The sequence below is a fragment of the Mus caroli genome, chromosome 17, assembly GCF_900094665.2.
Source record: "Mus caroli chromosome 17, CAROLI_EIJ_v1.1, whole genome shotgun sequence".
In the NCBI taxonomy this organism is placed as follows: domain Eukaryota; kingdom Metazoa; phylum Chordata; class Mammalia; order Rodentia; family Muridae; genus Mus; species Mus caroli.
In genome coordinates this window covers 55,488,476-55,513,960 of record NC_034586.1, presented here as the reverse complement: position 1 = coordinate 55,513,960, position 25,485 = coordinate 55,488,476, and the positions used below count along the sequence as shown (strand labels likewise).

The 25,485-nt window shown below is 40.0% G+C and overlaps 1 protein-coding gene and 1 long non-coding RNA gene across 2 annotated transcripts in view; one reads left to right on the top strand and one right to left on the bottom strand.

The window, feature by feature from the left end:
• Positions 1 to 12,192: 12,192 nt before the first annotated feature.
• On the top strand, positions 12,193 to 25,382 carry Nudt12 (nudix hydrolase 12). The gene is made up of 7 exons (XM_021149954.2): positions 12,193 to 12,307; positions 14,280 to 14,491; positions 15,115 to 15,704; positions 17,785 to 17,952; positions 18,871 to 18,984; positions 21,975 to 22,174; positions 23,217 to 25,382. The coding sequence occupies exons 2-7, from the start codon at positions 14,286 to 14,288 to the stop codon at positions 23,325 to 23,327; spliced, it is 1,389 nt and encodes a 462-aa protein (XP_021005613.1). The 5' UTR covers positions 12,193 to 12,307; positions 14,280 to 14,285; the 3' UTR covers positions 23,328 to 25,382.
• The window catches only part of LOC110284237, a 15,816-nt gene continuing 3,717 nt past the window's right edge, over positions 13,387 to 25,485 (bottom strand). The window contains exons 2-4 of the long non-coding RNA XR_002376911.1: positions 15,493 to 15,617; positions 14,035 to 14,477; positions 13,387 to 13,506 (exon numbers count right to left, since the gene is read on the bottom strand). This is a non-coding gene — a long non-coding RNA (uncharacterized LOC110284237). The remainder of the gene's footprint in view (positions 13,507 to 14,034; positions 14,478 to 15,492; positions 15,618 to 25,485) is intronic.

The following is a 25,485-nucleotide window of genomic DNA, read 5'->3' as shown; positions in this document are numbered from 1 at the left end:
AAAAAAAAAAAAAAAAAAAAAAAAAAAAAAAAAAAAAGAAAATACTGAAAATCCATTTTATCTATCATCTGTGTAGATAGATAGATATAGATAGATAGATAGATAGATAGATAGATAGATAGATAGATATAATAAACATATACATATTCATGGCTTTTAGAAAGATTATATGCCTTAGAAAATGAAATAGAATATTAAATCTTTTTCAAAAGTCTGTAAATACACTGAGTTCAGATTGACAGTTCTGTTCAGAGAATAAAAACAAGTGTTCTCTTGCAGATTCAAACAGTGTTCACTAATCACTTTAAATGTTATTCCTCTTTTTAATGTATTCTGAAAATATCTTAGCAATCAGCAACATATTATTGTTGTAATGGCAGCTGAGGAAGCAACAGAAATCCTCTTTGAGATACTAAAATCAGAGTTGTGGGCAGTGGGAAGGGCAGGACAGAGCACTTTGTTTAGAAATAATAAGTAAGGTGTCCTCGGATCACCAGGCACTTCATTCCACCCATTTATTCCAAAATTCTAGATTTACCTCTGAAGTGACCTTATGTCAGGCACAAAAGCAGAATGTAATCATGGGCAACAGTAAATTAACCCACGTGTGCACATGTGGTAACACGTGGCTTTAAATACAGCACTAAATTACCAATCCGCTGTAGAGAGAAAGAATGGCCTCTGATTCATAGAGCAGGTAACAAAGCTAAGGCTCTCAATCATGGCTGGTAGAATTTACTACGTGCGCTGCAGACATTCACTCTCGGTGGAAGGTCATCACTTCACAGCCTGGGAAATAATCCTGCCAGCCGACTTGCAAAGTGCCTGAGGCATCACTCCTGAGAGGCATAACTCGTCTTCTTTCAAGGCTAGAGGTCAGAGGCATGATCACAGCTCCATCAAATTTAAAGGAAAAAGTATCTAGGGTCAAAAATATCCCGAGGAAAAAAAAAGAATAGTGAAATTCAGAAGGAAAAAAAAATATGTTGCACTCCTCTGGGCTTTGGCAAGGTGATGGGACAACCTGTTGCAGAATATTAAATGTAGATTTTTTTTCATCTGAAAGCTTCAAAAATAACTAAACTAAAACTGAATACGGAATCTGATGGATGTCACGCTACAGTCAGCTTTGAGGACATTTTAAAATGCTACCAATCCATTTAAATGCTCATCAACCTAGACATTCTAAAAAAGAAAAAAAAAAAAAACAAGTGTAAGTGACTTACAGAAAATACACATGAGATGTGAATGGCAGCTTGGTGATTAAATCACCACACCAATTAACTCGAGTACACAGAGAGAATGCTGCTCTCTCAAGCAGTGTTAATCCTGTCTCTGATCAGTCAAACTCCTCCTCGCCTCATGGCTGCTGCTTCATAAAACATTAACTCCTAACATCCAAAGTGGAGAAATGATCTGTAAATAAGAATAAACTGATGTTTGGGAACCAAATGCATAAAGTAAATTGATGTTTGTGTGGGGGGAAAAAATACAGTCATTTCCATGGACTTCCAAGAGTGGAAAACGGAAAATTGTTTTGAAAAAAAAAATAAGAAGAATTAGAAGACAGATGAAATCACCACTACAGTGAACAGAAGCATCTTGGTATCCATAAAAAAAAAAATCCATAAAGGAGTATGTTGGAAGATAAAGGAGAATCTTGGATGGACACGATGCAAAGGGTGACATGCTTTATTCTGGTCATCTCTGCTGACTGCCATTAGGTGCTGTCATGTTTAAGGAGAGGGGGGAGGTATTTGCAGAAAGAGAGCGAGCAAGAAAGCCCATCGTGCTGACAAGCTGGGAAATGCAGAGTGGGCCCTGTGTCCCCCCTCATCCAGTCAGGACTCTTGAATAGCAGAACTTATGTCAAGACGGTCTGGTGTGGTTTTGATACAGGCGATGCTACTCTGCTGTTACTATCCCCTGAGCATTCTGAGCACTCAACTTACTTTTAGCTCCTAGCTTGGTTCTACTTTTTTTGTATTTTTTTTTATTAATTTATTCTCTCCTATATTACATCCTGACTGCAGTTTCTCCCCTGACTCTTCCCAGTCCCTCCCCCCACTCCCCCTCTCCCTATCCACTCCTTGCTGTTTTCCTTCAGAAAAAGGACAGGCCTCCCAGGGCTATCAACCATACATGGCATAGCAAGTTGCAGTAAGACTAGGCACCTCCTCTCATATGAAGGCTGGATGAGACAACTCAGTAGGTAGATGAGGGTCCCAAATGACAGAGTTCTACTGAATAAGGAAAAACTTTTGGCAGAGAATCCCCCCCCCCCATATGATTTCACTGTGACTGGCCCTTCGGATCTCAGTTTGGAGATCATCTTGCTGTGTTCTGTACTGCTAAAAATACCCTGCTGTGGCAAGGGGCTAGCTCAAGCCTGACTTCCTAGTTTTATCACACACAGGTTTACTTCTTGCTCATACAAATCTCTTGAAGGTCTGTGGGGTGGTAGGCTGTGCACAGAAAGCCTGGTCCCCAGTCCAGCAAAGGTCTGGAACCCAGGAGCCCAGGTGTGCAAGGATTTCCACCTGCATGGTATGGAAGGAGTTCAGCCACGCCTCCTGGGCACCTGGCTCCTGTCATGTAGCTAAAGCCTCCCACATCCCCCCTGCAGAGAGGTATGTGGCATCAATAACATTGTAGCTGCACCAAGCCCTCCCACATGCAAATAAGGTTTTCCAAGCTCTCAGTCCAAGCCAATGAGAAGTACCTGCTGTCAAACCCTGAATCATCCCGAAAACGGTATATAATTCCTATCCAGGGAATAAAAGAGGTGGGAGAACTACTTGTCCGAGCCTTTTGTCCTAAGAGCTGTAATACTTGGGGAGAGATCGGCTCTCCCAAAGGGCTACCTGAGGTCCCTCAACAGAGGAATGGATACAGAAAATGTGGTACATTTACACAATGGAGTACTACTCAGTACTACTCAGCTATTACTACTACTCAGCTATTAAAAACAATGAATTTATGAAATTCTTGGACAAATGGATGTATCTGGAGGATATCATCCTTAGTGAGGCAACCCAATCACAAAAGAAGTCACTAGATATGCACTCACTGATAAGTGGATATTAGCCCAGAAACTTAGAATACCCAAATACAATTTGTAAAACACAAGAAAATCAAGAAGGAAGACCAACTTGTGGATACTCCATTCCTCCTTAGAATAGGGAACAAAATACCCATTAAAGGAGTTAACAGAGACAAAGTTTGGAGCTAAGACAAAAGGATGGACTATCCAGAGACTACCCCACCTGGGGATCCATCCCATAATCATTTGGCCTTTTCAAAATTGAAAAATAAATATGAAGTTATGGAAAAGGTTGGCATGGCTTGTTGCCATTATTCAACCTTAGGCAACATATACAATCCATCCCATAATCAGCCACCACACCCAGACACTATTGCATATGCCAGCAAGGTTTTACTGAAGGGACCCTGGTATAGCTGTCTCGTATGAGGCTATGCCAGTGCCTGGCAAATACAGAAGTGGGTGCTCACAGTCCTCTATAAGATGGAACACAGGGCCCCCAATGGAAAAGCTAGAGAAAGCACGCAAGGAGCTGAAGGGGTCTGCAACACTATAGGTGGAACAACAATATGAATTAACCAGTACCCCCAGAACTTGTGTCTCTAGCTGCATATGTAACAGAAGATGGTCTAGTCGGCCATCATTGGGAACAGAGGCCCCTTGGTCTTGCAAACTTTATATGCCCCAGTACAGGGGAATGCCAGGGCCATGAAGTGGGAGTGGAAGTGGGTGGGTAGAGGAGCAGGGCAGGGGGAGGGTATAGGAAACTTTCAGGATAGCATTTGAAATGTAAATAAAGAAAATAAATAATAAAATAAAATAAAATAAAATAAAGAAAAAGAAATTATCAAATCCTAAGGCCATGCTTAGATGCAAGGAACTTGAGTCATACTTTCTTTGCAGAAGATCCTTCTAGGTAGACTGAGGCAGAGGTAAGCACAAAGCCCCTAACTATACCTTTTCTGACCCATACCTGCATATCTATACTCTGTATGCAAAATGTTGTATCACCTTTATTACAGTTGAGCACTTGTTTGTCCAGTAAATTACTTCATTATACAAGGAACAATAATACAAACAAACAAAATCATATTTCACTACCTAACTTCTATAAGCATAAGGTAAGCATAACCCTGAAACATCAAATGAACACTTGACAGATGTTATTTGAGAAAGTGTGGTAGCAATATTCCAAGTTTGCCAGATTGAATACAAAGACAGTCATTTGTTCAACATCAATACATATTCACTGAATGTCTTTGATATGCCAAGTGGACACTGCAGACCCAAGCAACAGTTAGTGAGGACGATGAGGGTAGTCTTATGTAGTAGCCACATTCAAACTGAGAAGTGTACTGTATACACACCAAAAACAGGAAATATGAAGGAAAAGAACATAACAATAGGCAATTATTTTAGTTTCTCTTCCTTATTTCTGTGACTAAATACATTGACAAAGACTACTTTAAGGAGAAAGACTCTATTCAGGCTCACAGGGCAAGGGTGAACTGTCAGAGCACAGGAGTCAAAGCAGCAGACACTTTAAGGTTTCGATCATAAGCCATTCACAGTTGGGACAACATTTAAAGTTTCTGCTCAGCTTCCTTTGTCCATTTAAACCATTCAGGATTCCAACAAGAGAATATTGCCAACCACAGGGAGTGGATATTGCCACCTCCATTAATACAGGATGGGTAATTTTCCACACAAACGCACAAGTACCTGTTTCCCAAATGGTTCTAGAGACTGTGGAGAAGACAATTATTAGCAATTGGAACCTACTGTAAACTGGGCTTCCAGGGAAGTTTTCAAAGAACATCTGAACTTGAACATGAATGGCAAGAAGGGTCTTATAATTAACAATCTAGGGGAAGATTATTACAAGAGAAGAAAATTGCTAAATCCAAGATTCCAACCTGGTATATTCCAAATTGTAATATGTATATTTCTCAGTTTGTCGTAGCTCCCCTTTCCTATCGGCACCTATGTTGATACAAGTTCGGAAAAATAGAAGCTCCTTCCTTTGAAGTAACATGTCAAACTCTCTTGTATTAAGGACCATATAGAGAGTTAAAGATAATACTGAGCATGAAGAAACCATTAAGTATGTCAAGGGCTGAGTTAATGTATTTTGTTGGCATGAGCTGGTCCCATCATGAACTCTATCCTCAGATTCATGGGAAAAGTAGCAAAGCCTTCTCTGAGGCTCAGAGGGATGAGGAAGTCTTCCTGTGGTCCAGGTGCAGATGTTGATAATGTGTGCCGAAAATGTCCACCATAGCTTTCCTCCCCTGGATATTGATGACTTTGAGGCTGCTCCCATACAGAGACTGCTCCTACAGAGATGAGCGAACCCTGCCTCTTTGTTCAGCTGTAGGCAATAACAGCATGTCCCTGTTTAACTTAATGTAATAGACACTGAGCTCTCCAGTTCTGTGTTGCTCCATCAGGAAGCCCAGTCCACCTGATCCCAGCTTATCTGTGTGTTTCTTGTTGTCTCTGTGTGTTTGTCTTTTCTTCATCCTACACTGAATACAGCAAGTGATACCCGAACAGAGACAAGGATGTGGAGCCTGGCTATGGAGAGTTCTCATCAACTAGACAGGAAGAACTCCCAAGAGAAGTGCTCTTAGACAGGAAAAAGAAGAAACCAAGGTAGAGTAAGAAAGGAAGGAAGAGAGGAAGGGAGGGAGGAGAGAGAGAGAGAGAAAGAGAGAGAGAGAGAGAGAGAAAGAGAGAGAGAAAGAGAGAGAGAGAACAAGTAAGCAAGCAAGCCAGCCAAATAAAGGGATATAGAAGCAAATTTCAGTTAGTGGGTGTAAGAAATATGAGACAAGTAGAATCTAGATCTAGGCAATCATATGTCAGACTGAGAAATTATGGATGTAGAGCAAAAACATTACAAGTCAAGCAATTCTTAGAGTCTGTTCTGGAGGCATGCTGCTTTCCAGAAAAAGAGACAGCACCTTAGGCCTCTTGAGAGAGAATAGGAAAAAAAGCTGGAGAATATACCCAGGGACAATGGACCTAAACACAGTGGCATTTATACTTTTAGTTTATCGGCCTAATACTGTGATTCCCTGGATGCACAGTCCCCACCTCACAGAAGGCAGGCTTCTTCCGGATAGATGGAGAGAAGTCTGGCCTCATAGGTTTTTCTCCTCAGATTACCAAGAACCTACGCCTTCTCCCGGAGAAACAGCCAGTGGTGGAGATCCGTGGGTCAAGCTTGCCCAACTTTCCAGATGTCACAAACACTTCCACTAAGGCTAATGATTGATGCGACAAGGTCACCCAACCCATGACACTATGTTTCCTCGAATCTGGGCCATGAAGAGATGCAAGGGAGAAGGTTTCACCCTTTCAGCAGGCCAAGGTTAGAAAAACAGGTTAGGGGAAAGACATCAGTAGTTTGACAGCTTACCCATATTGGAGGAATTTGAACTAAATAACCTCGGGCAAATGCCACAGCACCATGAGACTCTGCCTTTCAAATCCTTAAGATCAAACAAACCGTATGCTTCCTGGGTTTACTGCTCCATATAACCAAGGACTTGGATCCTCAGCAACACTTCCTCTCCTCCCTCTGATTAGCTAAGCATGGCAAAATTTTGGCATCCATCCAGGCAGTTGCCTGTTAATTAAAACTAGGCTTATAGAATTATGTCAGGACCACAAGCAGCATAATTTCGAAACTATGGAATTTCTGTAGCCCCAGACATGTTTCGAGGTACCTGGCCTTGTGAAGGGACTGACGACCAATTATCACAGAACCCTGCCAGCAAATTACAAACTACAGAGGTCTACCAACAAATTAGTATAGCTGCCTTAACCGCATGGAGACAGTTAGCCACCAAGGGGAAAAAGCCTCCTCACTGACTGATATTCACCAGGTCCTGGAAAAGTTGTATACAGATATTATGGCCCAGCTCTTACACACTGCAAAGCTCTATATAAATTATCCTGAAGGAGAAATGGTGCTTATAAAGGAATTGGCTTTTGAAAACACTAACAAGACGTACAAGGAGGCCCTCAGGGGTTTCCACAAATGCTTGAATGTACAAACTATGATTACATTGTGTATTAATATAGGCCCTAGCCACCTTCAAGGCTCTTGTCTTCCTTTAAGGAAGTTGTATGCCTAGAGAGAACAAGAGATGTCTGCTATGCACACGAAGAAACGGGACATTCAGCCAATGAGACCCACCACAGGAACACCAAATTTAAAAAGAAGCAGGGCCATCCCCTAGAAGGTCTCCACAGCCCTATGTCTGAGATGCCAGAGGATCTACTGAGAAAATGAAAGTTGCTCATAAATGAATACTCACAGCCAGCCCCTGGAGAGCTGGGGAAACAGCTTCCATGTCCTGCTCTGGCTGATGAATCAGTAGGGGATATCACCCTGGAGAGCTCACAACCAACAGGGCAGATATGTGATGCCCAGTCACCAAAATGCATCATCCATCAGCTCTATCAAGCAACATCAGGCAGTGGGGGTTAGAATTCAGCTCTACCAACCAATTTACTGCAACCCCCCTAACCTGGGGACCCAAGCCATCCCTACTTGGGTATATGAGCCCTAGTTGCCAGGCATAGGGAGTGGCACTTGGGAGTGGTAAATAGACTGCTGCCAATGTTTTGGAGGAGAATTACAGACTGGGTACATAGAAATGGTATAAGAGTCCTTAGTACATCTCTATCTTTGTTATAAAAGAAAGAAAGAAAGAAAGAAAGAAAGAAAGAAAGAAAAGAAAGCAGGCAAATGGAGGCTGTTACAGGATTCAAGAGCTATAAAGTCATGCAAGCAATGGTGTTTCCTTAGTTAAGACTGGCATAGCCTTATTCTCAATTAATGATAGTTAAAGGGTTGTTTTGTTGTTGTTTGTTTGTTTGTTTGTTTCCACTAAGATGGTTTCAATAAGCATGGCTCCCATGAGCTTATATACTTGAATGTTTAGTTACCAGGTAGTGGAAGTCTTTGATAGGATTAGAAGGATTAGGAGGCGTGGCCATGCTGGGGTAGACTTTGAGGCTTCCAAATTCCATTCCAGGACTAGTGTCCCTCTGGTCCCGTGGATGAGGATATAACTCTCAGCTACTGCTCCAGCACCATGCGTGCTGCCATGATGATAGTGAACTAAAGCCTGGAAACTGTAAGCCAACCATCAGTTAAAAGCATTCTTTTATAAGAGTTGCCTTGGTCATGGTGTCTCCTCATAGGACAGTGACAAGGACATTCACCTATCTGCTAACTACTGGTAATGACAAAAATTTTCCTTTAACCCCGTTTAACCTAATCATAATCTACCAGCACAGTGCTCTCACGTAGAAAATCCTTCCCCCATGGTATGCAATGCAGTCCTATGACGTGCCAGGAATTTGTTGCTGAGATTATTAAACCCATATATTACCAAAACCCTATGGCTGTGTGCTAGCTACTTTTATATAAATTAAATACAAGTTCTTGTCAGCCAGCAGAGAAGGACAAACTTCAATTGAGAAAATGCCCCCCCATAAGATCTAGCTGTAGGCCATTTTCTTAATCAGTGGTGAATTCAAGAGAGCTGGATCCATGGGGGTGGTAGCTCCTGAGCTGGTGGTTCTGGGTTCTATGAGAAAGTAGGCTGAGAAAATCATGATGAACAAGTCCATACGCAGCACTCCTCCATTCATGACCTCATCAGCTCCTGCCTCCAGGTTCCCAAGCTGTTTGAGTTCCTGCCAGACTTCTTTCAGTGATGGACCATGATATGGAAGTGTAAGTGAAATAAACCTTTTCCTCTCCAAATTGGTTATGGCATTGCATCACAACCTAACTAGTACAGGCTTACTTTTAACATCAATGATACAGACGATATTTTAATCAGCCGTCTTGATTCTTTTTAATTGGCAGAAATCTTGGTCCCAAAAAAACAGTCTTTTAGGAAAGTCCTTTACTTCAGGAAAGGGTCAAGGGTAAAAATTACAGAGGAGCACACAAGTTGCTCTCAAAAGGTAGCAATTCACAAGGATTCTCTCAAAACTCTTCATGATTATCAAAAACTGTTGGATGATATTGTCTCAGACCCTCACTTAACCTCACCACACAGGAACTTTCTCCTCTTTTCCAAACTTTAGAAGCCCAATCCTTTTCTCCACACCATCTTAGTTCCGAGGCTAAGATGACTCTAACTGCAATGGAAGTGGCTATGTCCCATAGTCAAGTACAGAGATAGGACTTGCCTTTCCTCTTTCATTAGCAATCCTAAAATGGCCAGGGATCCTTAATGAGATACTCGGTAACAGCAGGGCATTCGGGAACATTCTCCCTCCATGGTACTTAACTCTTACTAGGATGTAGTGGCAAGCTAATATCAAAGTGTCACAAATGCATTAGAAATGCTAGGTACAATAATACTGGCTCTACTAATATTCCAGTGCCTGGAATATTGTTAATCAGTCCCTTTGACTGATTAACCTGCTCAACTTGATTCTCATCTTCCACTATGTAACCTACTGCACTTCGCATCCACTTATGTCTTGTGATCTCAAGCCCTTGCTTCAGCTAACACTGTCTATACTTCTGGCAACTGTGTAGTTGCTCAGCACTCTTCATCATTGAGTCCTAAAGGACAATGCACACCCCACACCTAAGCTCAATGAGCACAACTCTTTACAGAATGTTGCCTTTTCCCCTATCAATAATTACAGTGACTGAACCTATGTAACAGAAGTAATGTAAGCCTTGGAGACAGTTTATATTGGTTAGGATGAACAGTGGTACCATCTTTTCCATAGGACTTGGAAAATATTGCACCACCACCAGAGTTCTCCCTATGTTGCTCATATTAAATTACACTCATATCTCCTTGACCACTCTGCCAACAGTAATATTCAAGACAATGCCGTGGTCTTGAGGTCCTTATTCTATTTCCCTGCTACTATGCACCCCACCATAATACAAGCTCATGACAGTCATGAGTTTTCTGTACCATCAAAATGCCTCTTTTTTTTTTTTCTGCAAGGAATTTCCCATCTTTTTAGAACAGGCTAGACAAATGGTTATGCACCTAGTGCTGGGCTGTGCACAGCCCCTCAAGACAGATAATGTTCCTGCTTTACCTCTTCTGTATTTCAAAACTTTTGTACCCTGCACAAAATAGTTCATGACACAGGCATTCCATACAACCCAAAGGGACAAACTACTGAAGATCTATTCCTTGGATGTTTCAAACAATAATTTAAGGGGAATAAAAGGGGAAGAATTCTCTACTCTTACCAATTGTTTAAACAAAGTCTTGTTTACACTATTTTAAAAAAAAATTCAGAGGATGATCTCACTGCTGCAAACAACACTGGTTGTTAAAGGTCAAGAGAGAAACCTATGAAGGAAAAGTGGCTTGGTCCATCCCCCATGCTAATGTTGAAATTAGGATATGCTTGTATTTTCCTGAAGTTTTGGAACAGCCACTTAAGATATCTTCAAGGCCTATATCCATGAATGCAGTGGATATCCATGGATCCAGTAAAGGAACTGAGAGTGGGGCCTACAGGGGAATCTAAAGGGTGGCCCTAGTCGAGGAGCAGGTCTTCTGCTAGCACTACAAGAAAGATGCTGTCCCCAAAATATGGTGGAACAGGGAGAATAAAGTGTGAGTTTGGGAAATATCTAGCAGCCATATCTCTGATGTGTCTGGTAATTATTTCTGCTTTACTTACTTCTCTACTGCAGTGACAAAACACCATGCTGAGGACAAATCAGGGTTTGATGAAGGGTTGATGGGGGAAGCTTACAGCTTCAGCAGATAGACCCATGAGCATGATGGTAGAGTGTGGTGACAGGCAGACAGACAGCTAAGGTGCTGAAGTCATAGCTGAGGGCTCACATACTTATCTGCAAGTAGGAGGCAGGTGTCTGGACAAAGGAGACTAATGTGGAATGGCATGGGCTTTTGGAACTTCAAGTCCCACTCCCAATTACCACACCTAGTCCAACAAAGCCACACCTCCTAATCCTTCCTAAGGAATTCTACCAACTGAGGATCAAGTATTTCAATACATGACCCTGTGAAGGCCAATCTTTCCAATCAACACAACTACCCACAGAAAGGAACATATCACAAACTTTGAGAAGCAGTCATGGAAGTATAGTTGGGTAGTAGGTTGACTATAATACAACATTTATCATGCACTCAAGAGGCTCTGAGTTCAATTCCCAGTTCAAGCATCACACTGTCAACATATATTTGCAACCTTGGTATGAGAAAGGAACTGGAAGGTACAGAATGCAATGGCCAGTCTTAAAACACTCCTGAAGTTGTTGCTGACAGACAAGTACCGTTCCCTGGTTTGGGGATTAGAAGACCACTAAAGACTAAGCTATTCCAAGAGTCACATAATTCCTATAGACTTTGGAGAATGAAATCATAGGAAACTAAATTGATAAAAGCAAGAATATTGTGTTGTAGGTATCAACTCTAGTCCCAAGAGTTTTTCACGCATCTTCTGTAAACCTACAGTCGAGGAGGGACTATGGAATCTCCAAACATACCTTTATAAGGATTACTTAATAGGGTAGGCAGACTCTGTAGTGGCATTTTAGAAAATGTGAAGTGGGGCTTTTACAGAGACGAGAGACCTGCTTAAGGCCACATATCTAAGTGACTTGTGAATCTAAGTAAATTTCACTGGAGAAACTGTGCGGCTAAGTCATTTAAGAGAAGGCAGGTTGGAAGAAAATAAAGTCCTGCAAGACCACACTTTTGTTTTAATATTTTAAATATTTTAAAACTTCAATATAAAAAATTGGAAAGCAAGACCAATCAAATCATATGTAGAGGCTGATCCTAATTGAATGTGTGAACAAACGTTAACATTTTCATGACATATAGAAAACTCAATGTCACTGAACTATGTATTTGAACTATGAACTTTGTCTGAAGGAAAGTTGGGATGAGAAATAGTAAAAAAAAAAAAAAAAAATTCACAGATCTCGTTATCATAATGCCAGCATTTTGTTCCACACACTTCCATTTTGGGGAAGGATTAGTGATCTTTCCCAGCGCCTGAAATCCGGAAGTCCAGTCCCCACCCCTACCCGACCTGCACTTTAATCTGCCGCCTAGACATGGCGATGGCCTGTAAACTACATCTCCCATAAAGCTATGCGAGGGCAGTGGCCCTCTGCCGGAAGTCCGGAAGGCTGTCTCCAACACCGGGAAAACTGACAACTAAGTTTGCCGAGCAGTCTTCCGTCGCAATCCTGGTTTCTCTGGCCACCCTTGGGTTAGTAGCGCTAGTTGGCTCCGGTATATTCGAGGACGAGCCTTCCAGGGCGTCCCTCCGGGCTTTTGGTGCCCCCAGGCGCCGGACTCCGACTTGCGGCTGCCTGCAGTCAGGTGGCTGCTAAAATTGCCAGCCAAGTTTTAGATGGGGTAAAACAAACTATGTCGGAGGTGTCTCCTCCTTGAAAGGAGAAATCTTACAATAGGAGAAAAATAACTCTTCAAGGCATGTGGCCATTGGGAGACACCATGCTTGCGTGGGATGCACGTAATGGGTTAAATCGGTCAGGACAGCCCCAGCGAGGGGAATATTTTAAACAATGGTGGGTGGGCTAATTGACAGGTCCACTATGAGGGCTTATTGTAGCCTGCTGGAGCCATGCTGGGCAGCCCTTGGGCATGAAGTCAGTGATTAGTAAAAAGGATGTTGGTTTGGTTAAAATATAGTTCCTTTAAAATCCAAGTCTCTTCTTACTGACCTCTCCAAATAACCTTGGAAAATAGGGGCGACGGTTTATACTACCTTCTCATTCTCACCTTCCACAGAAACTGCCAATAAATGATTAACAGGTAGTATTGATATTGGGAAAGCTAAAGAGAAAGGGGCTTATCCTTTCACCTCATAGTCCAAAGAATGTTTTATGCACAACTATTGCCTTGGGGGTGCTGTATGACACAGCATGTTTGGATGTACAATGCTGAAGGGTGATCAATGAGAGCAGTCAGGGAGTAACCATGACCTCTGAAACCATGACCTCTGAACAGGGAACAGTGAGGTGTTAAAAGTGAACCTCACTGGAGAAACTATAACCAAAGAAAAGGAGCTAGGAAGAGACTTCTAAATACAGCCCTGGAATATCGCAACGGGGACTACGATAGTTTAAAGAATTTTAAGATTTCAATATGATAAAAGTGGGAAATAAGTAAAACACACCAAATGAAAGTAAATTGAGATATGTAGAGGTTACTCCTCATTTCATTGTTGAACCCATTTTTTCCAGCGGGCTTCTTGGATTGCCTTAAGCAGTTTTAAATTATTGGTAAACAGAAGACACAAACAAGAAAGCGCATGCCAAATCAGAAAGTTAATCTTGGACCCGTTGTTTTCCTGAACTTTATGCAGACTAGGCTGTGGATTTGACTAGCCACATTGCTGTTTCAAAATCCAGGAGACAAGGCTCTGGGTTGAACCTGCAAGTACTAAGAGAGAATATTTTGAAGTTAACAGTTGAAACAGAAAATATTTTTTTATCTGTTTTTTTGTTTGTTTGTTTTTTAGCAGAATTAGGGACTACATAGCATTCATTAAGAAACGTGGCTTTGCTTTGTTAACAACCAAACAGCATGACAGGGCAGACAACAACATTAGTAATTCTTAAAAGCCCCTCAAGGACAATAGAGAGGCCAACAGAACCTTCATCCAACACTAGATACAGAAGTGCCTTGTCATCTAATTCATGACAATGATGGCCGTGCCGCCAGACAAAGATAATGTCAAGAAAGGTGCTGAGTCAGGAATTATCCGTGAATTAAAATAAATCCTGACCTAGTCTACCTCACACCATGAACAAAACTCAGTACCATATGGATCACAAAATTAATTATGTTAAGGTTAACCAGTAAAAATTTTTTTACGTGAAGCTTTAAAAGCTCTTCAATAACTGTGCAACCATAATTTCTTTGAGGCATGACACCTATAGCATAGTATAGAATCAGAGTACTACTTACCATCTCCATAAGCGTCGGCCTCTAATTCTCTCTGCTTTAACCCCCTCCACTCTGTGCCCCGGCTCGGTCCCCCTTCTGTACTGCAGTAGCAGTTGACTATGAATTATCTTTTGACAGGTGTACTGGTTTGGAAACATGCTGCCTTTCCAAGATCAGCATCTAAATAATGTTCATCCATTCAAGCGAAGAGCAATTGTCAATAAGGTCTTTCTCACTTCTCTCTCTCTCTCTCTTTTTTTTTTAAGGAAGAAATGTCTTCTGTTAAAAGAAATCCCAAAAGGGAGATGATTTCTGAACTCCACAGTTCAGCCGCAGAAGGAAATCTCGCCAAGGTAGCAGGAATACTCAGTCATTCTCCATCTCTTGTCAATGAGACTTCTGAAAATGGATGGACTGCTTTAATGTATGCCTCCAGGAACGGGCATCCCGATGTGGTCCAGTTTCTGCTTGAGAAAGGGTAAACATCCTGGACCTGTACTACCTAAAAAAATTTCTGCTTTAATTTCTGGTATCTTGTCTTTTCACAGTTTCCTGTAGACATATTTATATCAGTGGACTAGGAAATAGCTCACTGTCCAGTTTATTATATGAAAGAGGGCCTGATTTGTCACTAAAGCAATTTTTTTTTTGTTTTTTGTCAGTGTTAGGGATTAAGTAAGCCCAAGGCCTTGTGCCTATCAGGCAAGTTCTCTAACGCTAAGCTACATTTACGAGACAACTTTCTTATTCGAGATGTTAACCCTTGGTACTTTGTTGAAAACAATGTCCGGGGAGAGTTTAATTCCCCTCTTTTAAATAAAAAGTATGTGTCTCATTATACCATGGTATAGAATGTTTGCATTTCTTTAGGACACAGAGAGGTACTTTTTCATCTTATTTAAAAGTGCACTATCATTAATCTTCTATTTCTTACAATTGTTACAGGATTCTTTTAACTTTCAGTAGTGAACTATGAACCAAGTGACAAAAAAGGGAAAAATAAATAAATAATGGGGCTATGTGTGTATTTTACTAAAGTAAATACAAGAGAAACCTTTTACTTAATTTATATTTTTTTCTCCCCATTTCTCTTCTGTCTAGATGTGACAGATCACTTGTCAATAAAGCGAGGCAAACCGCCCTGGATATTGCTGTATTTTGGGGTTATAGGCATATAGCTAACTTGTTAGCTAATGCAAAAGGTGGGAAGAAGCCCTGGTTCCTAACCAATGAAGTAGACGAGTGTGAGAATTATTTTAGCAGAACACTACTGGACCGGAAGAGTGACAAAAGAAATAATTCTGACTGGCTGCAAGCTAAAGAGAGCCACCCCACCACAGTTTATCTCCTTTTCTCAGACTTGAACCCCCTGGTTACCCTAGGTGGTAATAAAGAAAGCTCGCAGCAGCCGGAAGTCAGGCTTTGCCAGCTGAACTACCCGGATGTAAAGGGTTACTTGGCTCAGCCTGAGAAGATCACCTTGGTGTTCCTTGGAGTCGAGCTTGAGATGAGGAAAGGCTCACCCGCCCAGGCGGGAGGAGTCCCAGAGGAAGAGGAGGACGGTTTGGTTGCGTGGTTTGCCCTCGGTATTGAACCCAGTGCTGCTGAGGAGTTTAAGCAAAGACATGAAAATTGTTATTTTCTCCACCCGCCAATGCCAGCTCTTCTGCAGTTGAAAGAAAAGGAGGCTGGTGAGGAATGAATGAATGAATGAATGAATGAATATGCTTGCCTGTGTAGGTAACAATTTGGAGCTGTGGGTTTGTGAGGCATCTGGGTGGCACATGCCAGTGCTCAGGAAACATGAGAAGCCCCTCAGGGTTTCATTCCAGGGTGCTCCTAGAGTCCTGGCAGCAGCTTCAGTCAGCCACAGTTAGTTTCCTTGGAGTTAACGTCCATGTGTGGTCGTTTCTTTGGATACTTCTGTGGATAATGTTTGAGTCCCTACTGTGCTTTGAGCATGATGCCAAAGACCTAAGCTGTTTTGTTTCTGTTGTTGGGCTTTTTAATATCATCTTTTAAAAAAGAAAGAAAGAAAGGGAGAGGAGAAGGGGAGGAAAGCAAGCAAGTGAGAGAGTGCAAGAGAAAGGAAGGAAGGAAGAGAGCGAGAGAACAAGAGTTTTATTTGAAATATCCGTGTGTGTGTGTGTGTGTGTGTGTGTGTGTGTGTGTGTGTGTGAGTGTGAATGTGCGCGCTCCTGTCTGTGTGTTAAAGAACATAGTTAATGCTGGCTACTTCATAAAGCATGACTCTTAGGTATATAGGAAGAGCAGAGGTCAGGAGCCTTAGTACGAGTGGATTACTTACTGCAGTGGCTTAGGAGAGAGACAGCAGGTTAGAATGGTGCTAATAAAGATGGAGAGTAAGGGATAGTGTGAGGGACTACAGAGGTAGGATGGTAGAGCCATGGCTGGCTGGCAGATTAAAGTAAGAGCAGAGACAGAAAGGGGAGGACTTAATGGACATAGATAACAAAAACCACATTTAGATCCATATGCATAACTTTACGATAAGTTCATCTTCTAAATGAACACACTACTTTTTTTCTTATTGTACTAGTGAGGAAATAGTGATAACTAGTATATGACCTTCCACTTCTCTCTCTCTCTCTCTCTCTCTATATATATATATATATATATATATATATATATATATATATAGTATCGTGTATGGTGCATATCAAATATTAAATACATATATTTGTATGTAGATTCTGATAGTAAATACTATGGTATAAATTAGGCTATAAATCCTAAGGTAACAGGCAAATAGTTAATGGTACCTGAGGTTCTTTAGATAAGTGATATAACTTTTCTTAGTGAATAAATTTCCCACTTTAAATGTTGTTTCATTATGTTTTAAGGAAAGTAGCTCACCAGGCCTCTGAAATGTCCCTAGTCTAATGACCTTAATTGTACAGGTCTTGTGAGGTCGTGATGTCCTGGAAGAAGCAGTGTAAAAGCCTGAACCAGAGTATAGATGTCCTAAGAGAAATTCCACTGGGCATGGTTATGGAGATAACTACAAATAAATGCTATATGTTATATGCTATATTCTATGTGCTATATGCTCTATGTTATGTGCAGGGACTAAGAACCAGTCATGTCCCACAGTAGTGGGATGACCAGTGGCTTAATACACTGAGGAGGATAGAGATAGCTCCCAATGATTTGCAAGTAATATTTCTCCAAGTCCAAGTCTAATATAACAAATGTAAAGAAAATGGATTGTTGGGGAGTTTTTCTTTTTCTTTTCTTTTCTTTTTTTCAGAACTACAAACAAAGACTAAGGATTCTCAAACACTAAAAGAGTATCCACCCAACTACACTGCAGCCCAGTTTAAGATTTCATAATCTCTATTATAAAGTATCTGTAAACTCACTGTATATTCATATCATGTATATACAGATCTTAAGTACCAATAGCAGAAGCCTGACCTATCGGTCCATCCGTTCTATTCAAATTAAAATTAATTCTGATTCTCACTTGTCATAGAGAAAATTAAATTGAAAGGAAAAATATCTTATTTGAGTGGCTACACTAATCTAGCTGTATGATACTTTAATCCATGTAGTTATTACAGTAAAGTGATTAAAATCAAAAATATAAAATTGAATGAGAGTGATACATCATAAAGATAATTACTAAAGCCACTGACCAAGCAGTGATTCAGAAAACAATGTACGTGCCTGCTGTAGCTTTAAAACACAGAACCTACATATTACCCCAGCTTCTTGTGGAAATAAAACTTCTTGTTCTTCCTTCTAAAGGGGTGGTAGCTCAAGCAAGATCGGTGCTTGCATGGCATAGTCGATACAAGTTCTGCCCAACCTGTGGCAGTGCGACTAAAATTGAGGAAGGAGGCTACAAAAGAGTGTGTGTACGAGAGAATTGCCCTAGTCTCCAAGGCGTCCACAACACATCTTACCCGAGAGTTGGTAAGGCTTTTCTTTCTTTAAAGTGTGCTCGAACATGTGTGTGTGTTTGTGTGTGTGTGTGTGTGTGTGTTTGCATATACACATGGATATGTGTGTGCATACAGGTGTGAATACATGTGTGCAGATGTTATGTGTGACCAGAATTTATGTGTGCAGAAGTTATGTGTGGCCGCATTTCAAAGCGAGTCCAGATTTCCTATGCAGCGGTAATGAAGTCTCCAGTGATCCAGTGCCCGTTGGAGACATTACCCAGCCTTGGGGTCTGAAGCTAGTTTTTCATCCGGGTTCATTTCCTCTACACCTCTTTCCTCCTGGTTGCTGCCGTATTTCTTCTTTAGCTAGAGAAAGCCATAATCTAGCCCTTAAGCCCTGAGAGAAGCAGACTGATTCAGCAGTCTCTGGAGTGGTCCCCAGGGAGGAGTCGGGCGCTTGATGACTGAGTCCCTTGCTCCCCCGCTCATGGTCTCCTGAGGGGGCGTTTCTAGGTTCATGGCGTCTGGAGAGATGAGCTGATATCTAAGTATTATTATTTAGGTGATTCAAACCCGACTGAAGAGGCACACTCACTTTTAAAGCCGTTTCTTGAGGACTGGGATGAAAGGGGAAATCAAACAGTGTGTGATTTAGTAAACATCCATTTTCAACATCTGTCTATCATCTACACACACTTGTGCCTAGGACACCGGAAGCACAGGGTAAATGTTGTTAAGATTGGAAGTAAGAACGGCATAAAACACCTTCCTTTCACTTACTAAAAACAGTCTGTGCAATTTCTCAGATATTTATTGAGCACATGGGAGCAGAGAGGAGGACTGTCGTATGACCAGGAGTTTATACCTGCCTGTTATTACTGCATGAGTCTAACTATATTTACTGTTCCTTGTGTGTCTGTTTTGTCTGTTTTTCTTTTCTAAACAGATCCAGTCGTAATTATGCAGGTCATCCATCCCGATGGAACCAAATGTCTTCTAGGCAGGCAAAAGCGATTTCCCCCGGGCATGTTCACTTGTCTTGCTGGATTTATCGAGCCCGGTAAGCCCATACTGACTGGTTTTTAGAATTTTAAAAGACAGCATATGAGACATACAATTCAGTAAGTACCATGGCAGAAAATAGAAAAATAAATTAATTTTTTACTGCGGTCTTTAGTGTGTGTACACGTATGTATGAAGAGGTGCACTGTTGAAGTCAGAGAATAACTTGGTCAGTTTGCTTCTTAAACCATGTGAATGCCAGGCGGAAGCCACCAAGCCTGGCAGCAAGTGCCTACCTGCTGAACCATCTTGCCAATCCCAAACTATTTTCAGCGGTATTTTAATCATGTAATTTAAGCATTGTATCACTTTTAGATTTTTACAGGTAAGTTCATTTGTTTATTGAAAGTTTAGTATTTGCTTTGTTATACATTGCTTTTTACCAAGCCATTCGGGTGGCTTACATTTCTCTTCTGTGCTAGACATAAGCGTCACCCTTTCTAAAGGTTACATTATTATCCCATATAGAGTCATTAGGGTTCATACCTGCATTCACAGTATCAGGCATCCTGCCTGACTCTCCCTAGAGTAATCAACACCACCTTATAATACATATGTATAGATTATTGACTTTTACGGCATGCCAGTTCTCAGAGATAAAATGATCTCTTTCATCCATTTTTCTAAGCCAGTTAGAGCCCATACTTGACATGCAGTAGGATTTTAGTGGGTATCCCAGAGCAGGTGAATGAACTTGTCTGGATCAGTAATGTTTAATCTCAACATGCAATGCAAATCTTCACTCTTAGGTAGTGATAGGAGTAAACACATATCACCTGGCCCTCAGTCGGATGCTTCCCTATGTTAAATCATGTGATCCTTTTACTGCCTTGCAAAGTGGGTACAGTTACAGCACTTTCACAGGTGAGGTCACTGTGGCACAAGGACTGCATACCTTGCCCCAAATCACGGGTGACAGAGAAGGGACTCAAACCCAGGCAGTCACGTCTTAGTCCTTGCTCTCAGTCACCATGTTGTCCTGAGAAGGAGAGGTGGACACAAAGCAGTACCTTTAATGAAGAGGTCATGAGCAATTGATGCCTTCTGTGAAAGGGAAAAATCACCTTTCTCCAGTGGAGTGTCACTGAGTGTATCAGTCACTCGCCATGACAAGTTCCATTCGCAGGAGTAGTTGACCAACACAAAGGGACTCGGTGGATTTTTGTACTTTGTTTTGTTTTGCTTTATTGATATTATTAACATTATCATCATCATTATTCTATTCTTCTGCTTCTTCCTTCTCTCTCTCTCTGTTTTGATCTCGTTAATATTTTGTTTTTTGAAAGAAAATGAACATGAAGTCAGATAGGTACAGAGATTGAGAGGGTCTTAGAAGAATTGGGAGAAAGAAATGAAATCAAAACATGACATGTGAAAGAAAATAAATAAAACATTTAAAAATATAAGTCATTTTAAAACAACTAAGTTGTATTTCACTCGAATTCCCATATATACATATATATATACACATACACATATATGTATATATATATATGTACATATATATGTGTGTGTGTGTGTATATATATATATATATATGTATATATATATATATATATTCATGTGTTCTGCTGTGGATATTTTATTTCAAAATTTTGGCTATTGAAAAGAGCACTGTAATGAGTATTTTTGTTCATCTCTTTATGAACGTTTGCAAGTGTTATTTAAGTAGATAGAGTTGTTAATGCATATATTAGCACATTAAACTTTACTAAATGTTGCAAATGCCTCTCTGAGGTGTTCGCCTAGCTCCCCCCACCAGCAGCAGCACGCGTGAATGGTTCATTATTCCATAGCTTTACCACCCTGGAATTTTCACCCTTTGGCATTCGACTGAGTCTTTCATCTGTTAGTAACCTAGATGAGCTTCCGGCTTTTCACGATCCCCGCGCCATGGCTGCCCAAATGCTGCGATTATTATAGGCAAGTGCTACCAGGCCCAGCATAGGGCTTTCAGTTGCCAGATTTTGTACTTTGTGCTCAGAGAGGTAAGAGAGAGGGTGCTGTTTCTGCATGAGGTTCATTGCTCTTCTGATGGAACATCATTGTAAAATGCCCATCACACATCCAATGTCCCTGTTCTTTTCGTTGTAGATATTTGTGTCCCTTGTCTATTTTGTTCTGTCGTTTTAGCCTGTGTTAACATTGGATGTTGGCATGTACTGTTATTGTGCCTGGACAAATCTCTTCCACTAGTCTAGGACTTCTTTTCACTGTGTACTCCTTAGAGTAAACACAACAACATGTATATAGGGGAAGCATCAATCTGTTTGAAATAAATGTATATTTAAAAATGTCTCATTAAGTACTGTTAATAAATTTTAAAATTTCTAAGCACCCAAATACATTTTACTTAAAATCTTTTTATTATTTGGAATTCCAAAACACTCAGAACATTCATTCACAAGTAAAACAATGTTTAGAAATACTTCACTGTGATTTCAAGTTTTAAGGTTTCAACGAAAGCTGGATGTCATAGGGCATGCATGTTTGTCTGTAACCCCAATATTGAGAAGTGGAGGAACAAAAAATCAGGATAAAGAATAGCCTTGGCTATATAGCAAGTTCAAAGCCAACATAAGCTACATAAGACCCTATCTCAAAATAAAACAGATTTTTTTAATGGAGGAAAAAGCTAGCCATTTATAAACTCATAAAATAATGGCATAGGAATGATGATGCATGAGATAATAAAATATTTTTAATAATATTTACTCAATGCTAGTTGCAGAAATTGGAATTGTTTCTTTTATGGAACTGCCAAATTGTAGCTTTGAAGAAATGAAAGTTGCCTGAGGCATTTTGATCCTCCATTTGTGGCCACATACTTGCAAACGTAATACTTTTCTTTGCTTCCAGTCTAGAATGAGTGAGCATTCATTGAATGGGGACTCTTTCCAGAGGGGTTTCAAAAATGTTTGAACTGTTTGTAGCTGCCAGTGTCCAAGTCATGCTGACGCCACTTGTTCTTGTGCCTCATCTGATTAGGGGAGACAATAGAAGATGCTGTGCGGAGAGAGGTGGAAGAGGAAAGTGGAGTCAAAGTTGGCCATGTTCAGTATGTCTCTTGTCAACCATGGCCAATGCCCTCCTCGTTAATGATTGGCTGTTTAGCTGTCGCAGTGTCTACAGAAATTAAAGTTGACAAGAATGAAATAGAGGATGCCCGATGGTTCACTAGAGAACAGGTAAAGTTCAATTTAATTTCCTTGTTGTATTGATTGTTCCATGATAGTATTGGTTTGGGCATGCAGCATGGAAGTATATTTTCAGCAAGTCGAACAAATGGCAGCAGCCCTCTCATTATGAATGGATTAGAATGTAACTGATAATTCTGTAGAGAAAATGGGCATTGTTGACGTGTCCCCTGTGTCATTCTGTGAGATTCTCCTAGAGTGGTGATGGTGGGCTATTTCAGATTTCACATGTTGGACCTGCTGATAAATGAATGAAAATCCCTTTTGGTGAACTTAAAGTCTTTGTATTAGTTCAGACATCATAAATAGTAATCTCAGACATTTAAGTTAAAGCCAATAGCTTTCAAAAAAGTCAGTAAAATGCTTGAGGCTTTGAAGTTTTTGTGTATTTTGAAAGACAGTGCTGAAGCATATGAATTGTCGAAAGTTTGAGTGCAATACATGGTGAGTGTCAGGCCATCCTAGACTCCATAGTGAGGCTCCATCTTTATAATAATATATATTATTAAAATATATATTATATATTTATATATTATATATTATTATATATTCCATATAAATAATATATACATAGTACAAAGAAAAGGAAATATACTGAAGCAAGAAAGATGTGTCACTACATAAATATATGTCATAATATATATTCATAAAAGCTTTAAAAAATTATGCCTCTAAGTAATAATGATAAATTATTGAACTGTTTTTAGCCAAAAAATTGTATAGAAAAAAGTAGACATAAAATATTTTAAAAATGGAGAATCACTCATAGCTTTATCCATATGAAATTAATTTTTATCTTATATTCACAAGAGAAATCAGATTATTATTTCAGAATTGAAGGAGAAGGAACCCATACCAAAAGGTTGTCTTCACTTTGATGTTGAAAGCAGGACATACATTTTGCTTTTCTGCATGGCCTTGTTTTCATCTGCCTTTCTGAAACATTTGAAAACTGAAACTGTGATTCACTAAACCAACTGGAAACACTACATTAGCTGGCCCTCTAATGTGTTCTGTCATGGTTGTGTTTCAGGTTGTGGATGTTCTTACCAAAGGGAAGCAGCAAGCATTCTTTGTGCCACCAAGCCGAGCTATCGCACATCAGTTAATCAAACACTGGGTTGGAATGAACCCCAATCTCTAAATGAAAAACACTAGCCTCTGTTGGAGTACTACTGAATTTTTAACACTACTTATTTCTCAAGAAAGAGTAGATATATTTATCGATCTTTAGAATTGTATAACATAAAACTTGGGAGCTTCAAAAATATTATAAGTGTTCTTTCTGTTATTAACAACAGAATTCATAGTTTCATAAACTGGAATGATGCCTCGAGATTTTTGTAAATTTGGAGGCTGCCTGTGAACATTTTTGTTGTATTTCCCAATTTTATCTCAGAAAACTAACTGTATTTCTACCAAGAAAGTCCATGTTGGGATGAAGTGTGCTCCATAAAGGAGATAAGGCTTAGTTCATCCATGGAAAGAGCGGATTCCTTGTTGGAGATAGGAGTCAAAATAACTCTGATGAATTTTGAGCTTTTGTGTATCTTTAGTGATCTCATCATTCTCTTGACTTTCTGTTCCAGTGGTCGTACTGTTGTAGTGTTACTGCTAGTGTCATATGACCAGTGTTGGGAATGATTGTTATTTTAACACTTTACCCATTACTGATCTCAGAATCCTGTACCCATGGGTAGAGAACTAAAGAACAGGTGCACACCATTGTAGCTGGGACTGCACAGTTACATCCCAAGCCAACTACTCCATCTCTCTGTTTTACTTAAAATTGCTATTAAGACACGTGATGACTATCCAATTCGTCACCTGACTTTTAACATTTTAGAAAGGAATTTCTGAAGGTCAGAAACTACATACCAAGCCAAGAATAATTTACATATTAAATAAAGCACTAACTGTATTTAATTTTGTATGAGGGATGTATTTGTTTTGGCAAAATAATATAGTAACTGATGTCAATACTTACTATATCAAAATACAATATCTTGGCATTGGCTTTTTTTATCATATCCTCAGAGCCTTAAGTAGTACACCTTAGAATGTGGTCACTAAGCTCTAGAGAAAGCTATTGCAGATTTTTACAGTTTTCCAATGTACATTATTGTATTACTAAAAGTGTCTATAGAATAAGGAGTCAAAAAAATGGCTCTGTCATGAAGGCGCTTGCTATGCAAGCATGAGTACTTGAGTTCTGATCCTCTGCAACCCTTTCAGAAGCCGGGTTTAGTAATATTGACAGCCCAGACCTAAAGAAGCAAGGTATGAGGATCCTGGGGGCTTGTTGGCCAGTCAGTCTGGTGAGTCACTGAGCACAATAACAGGCCTTGTCTCAGCACACAAGGTGGAAAGCTGCAGAGGGACCAGAGGTGAAGAGCACCTTTTGTTCCTGTGGAGGACCAGCGTTTAATTCCCAAGATCCTCCTCAGGTAGGCCACAGCCACATGCAACTACAACTTCAGGGCATCCAACACCCCGTTCTGGCCTCTGCAGGCGGCGTCTCTGTGACACAGACACATAACTAGAATGACTGAGGTACACACCTGACTTCTATCTCTGTTCTACCCATACACACACACACACACACACACACACACACACACGAGATAAAACAGAGTGATGCTAAGAAGAATTAACTTAGCTTATCAAATGTTTTTAATTCAAAATTTAAGTGTAATACTTAAAATTTATTTAACCTAAATAATGTAACTTTATTTTTTTCTACTAATGAATACTATTGCTCAGCAGTTAAAGAAGGCTTACTAAAATCAGAGCTTTGACCAAAATAAAACCTACACAGGACATTTATATATATGGTAAATTGGACCTATATAATTATATTAAAAGAATATATTTTGAGTGTTAGGAAATATGATTAGCTGAAGTTCATCTTTGCTTCAAATATGCTTTTAATTTTTTGTCCATTCCTGTATTGCATTATAAACTCCCATGTTGTTAATGTTCAATAGCAAAGTAATATACACGTGTTAAAAATGTACAAATTTAGTTTCAAATTCCTACTGTACCTGGGTAAATTCATGAATAAGTAAATTACTGTTTTAATGATCATTCCTAAGTTTTGACATTGGAGAGGTAAGGATATACTGTAAATATAAATCGTTAACCAGTTTGAAAGGGGCAAGTGTCACACAAGTATTCAATAAAAATCAATATAACAACTCATTAAAATGTATTTTGTTTGTGTATTGTGTGTTTTTTAAATGTTTTGATGAATTTTTTGACACAAGTGTACATTTTAGCCAATATCTGCTTATTAATGATGT

Coding starts and splice junctions, on each gene's coding strand:
- Nudt12 (XM_021149954.2), top strand. CDS start 14,286: ATGTCTTCTGTTAAAAGAAATCCCAAAAGGGAGATGATTTCTGAACTC. Junction 14,492..15,114: donor CAGTTTCTGCTTGAGAAAGG/GTAAACATCCTG, acceptor TCTTCTGTCTAG/ATGTGACAGATCACTTGTCA. Junction 18,985..21,974: donor TGCTGGATTTATCGAGCCCG/GTAAGCCCATAC, acceptor TCATCTGATTAG/GGGAGACAATAGAAGATGCT.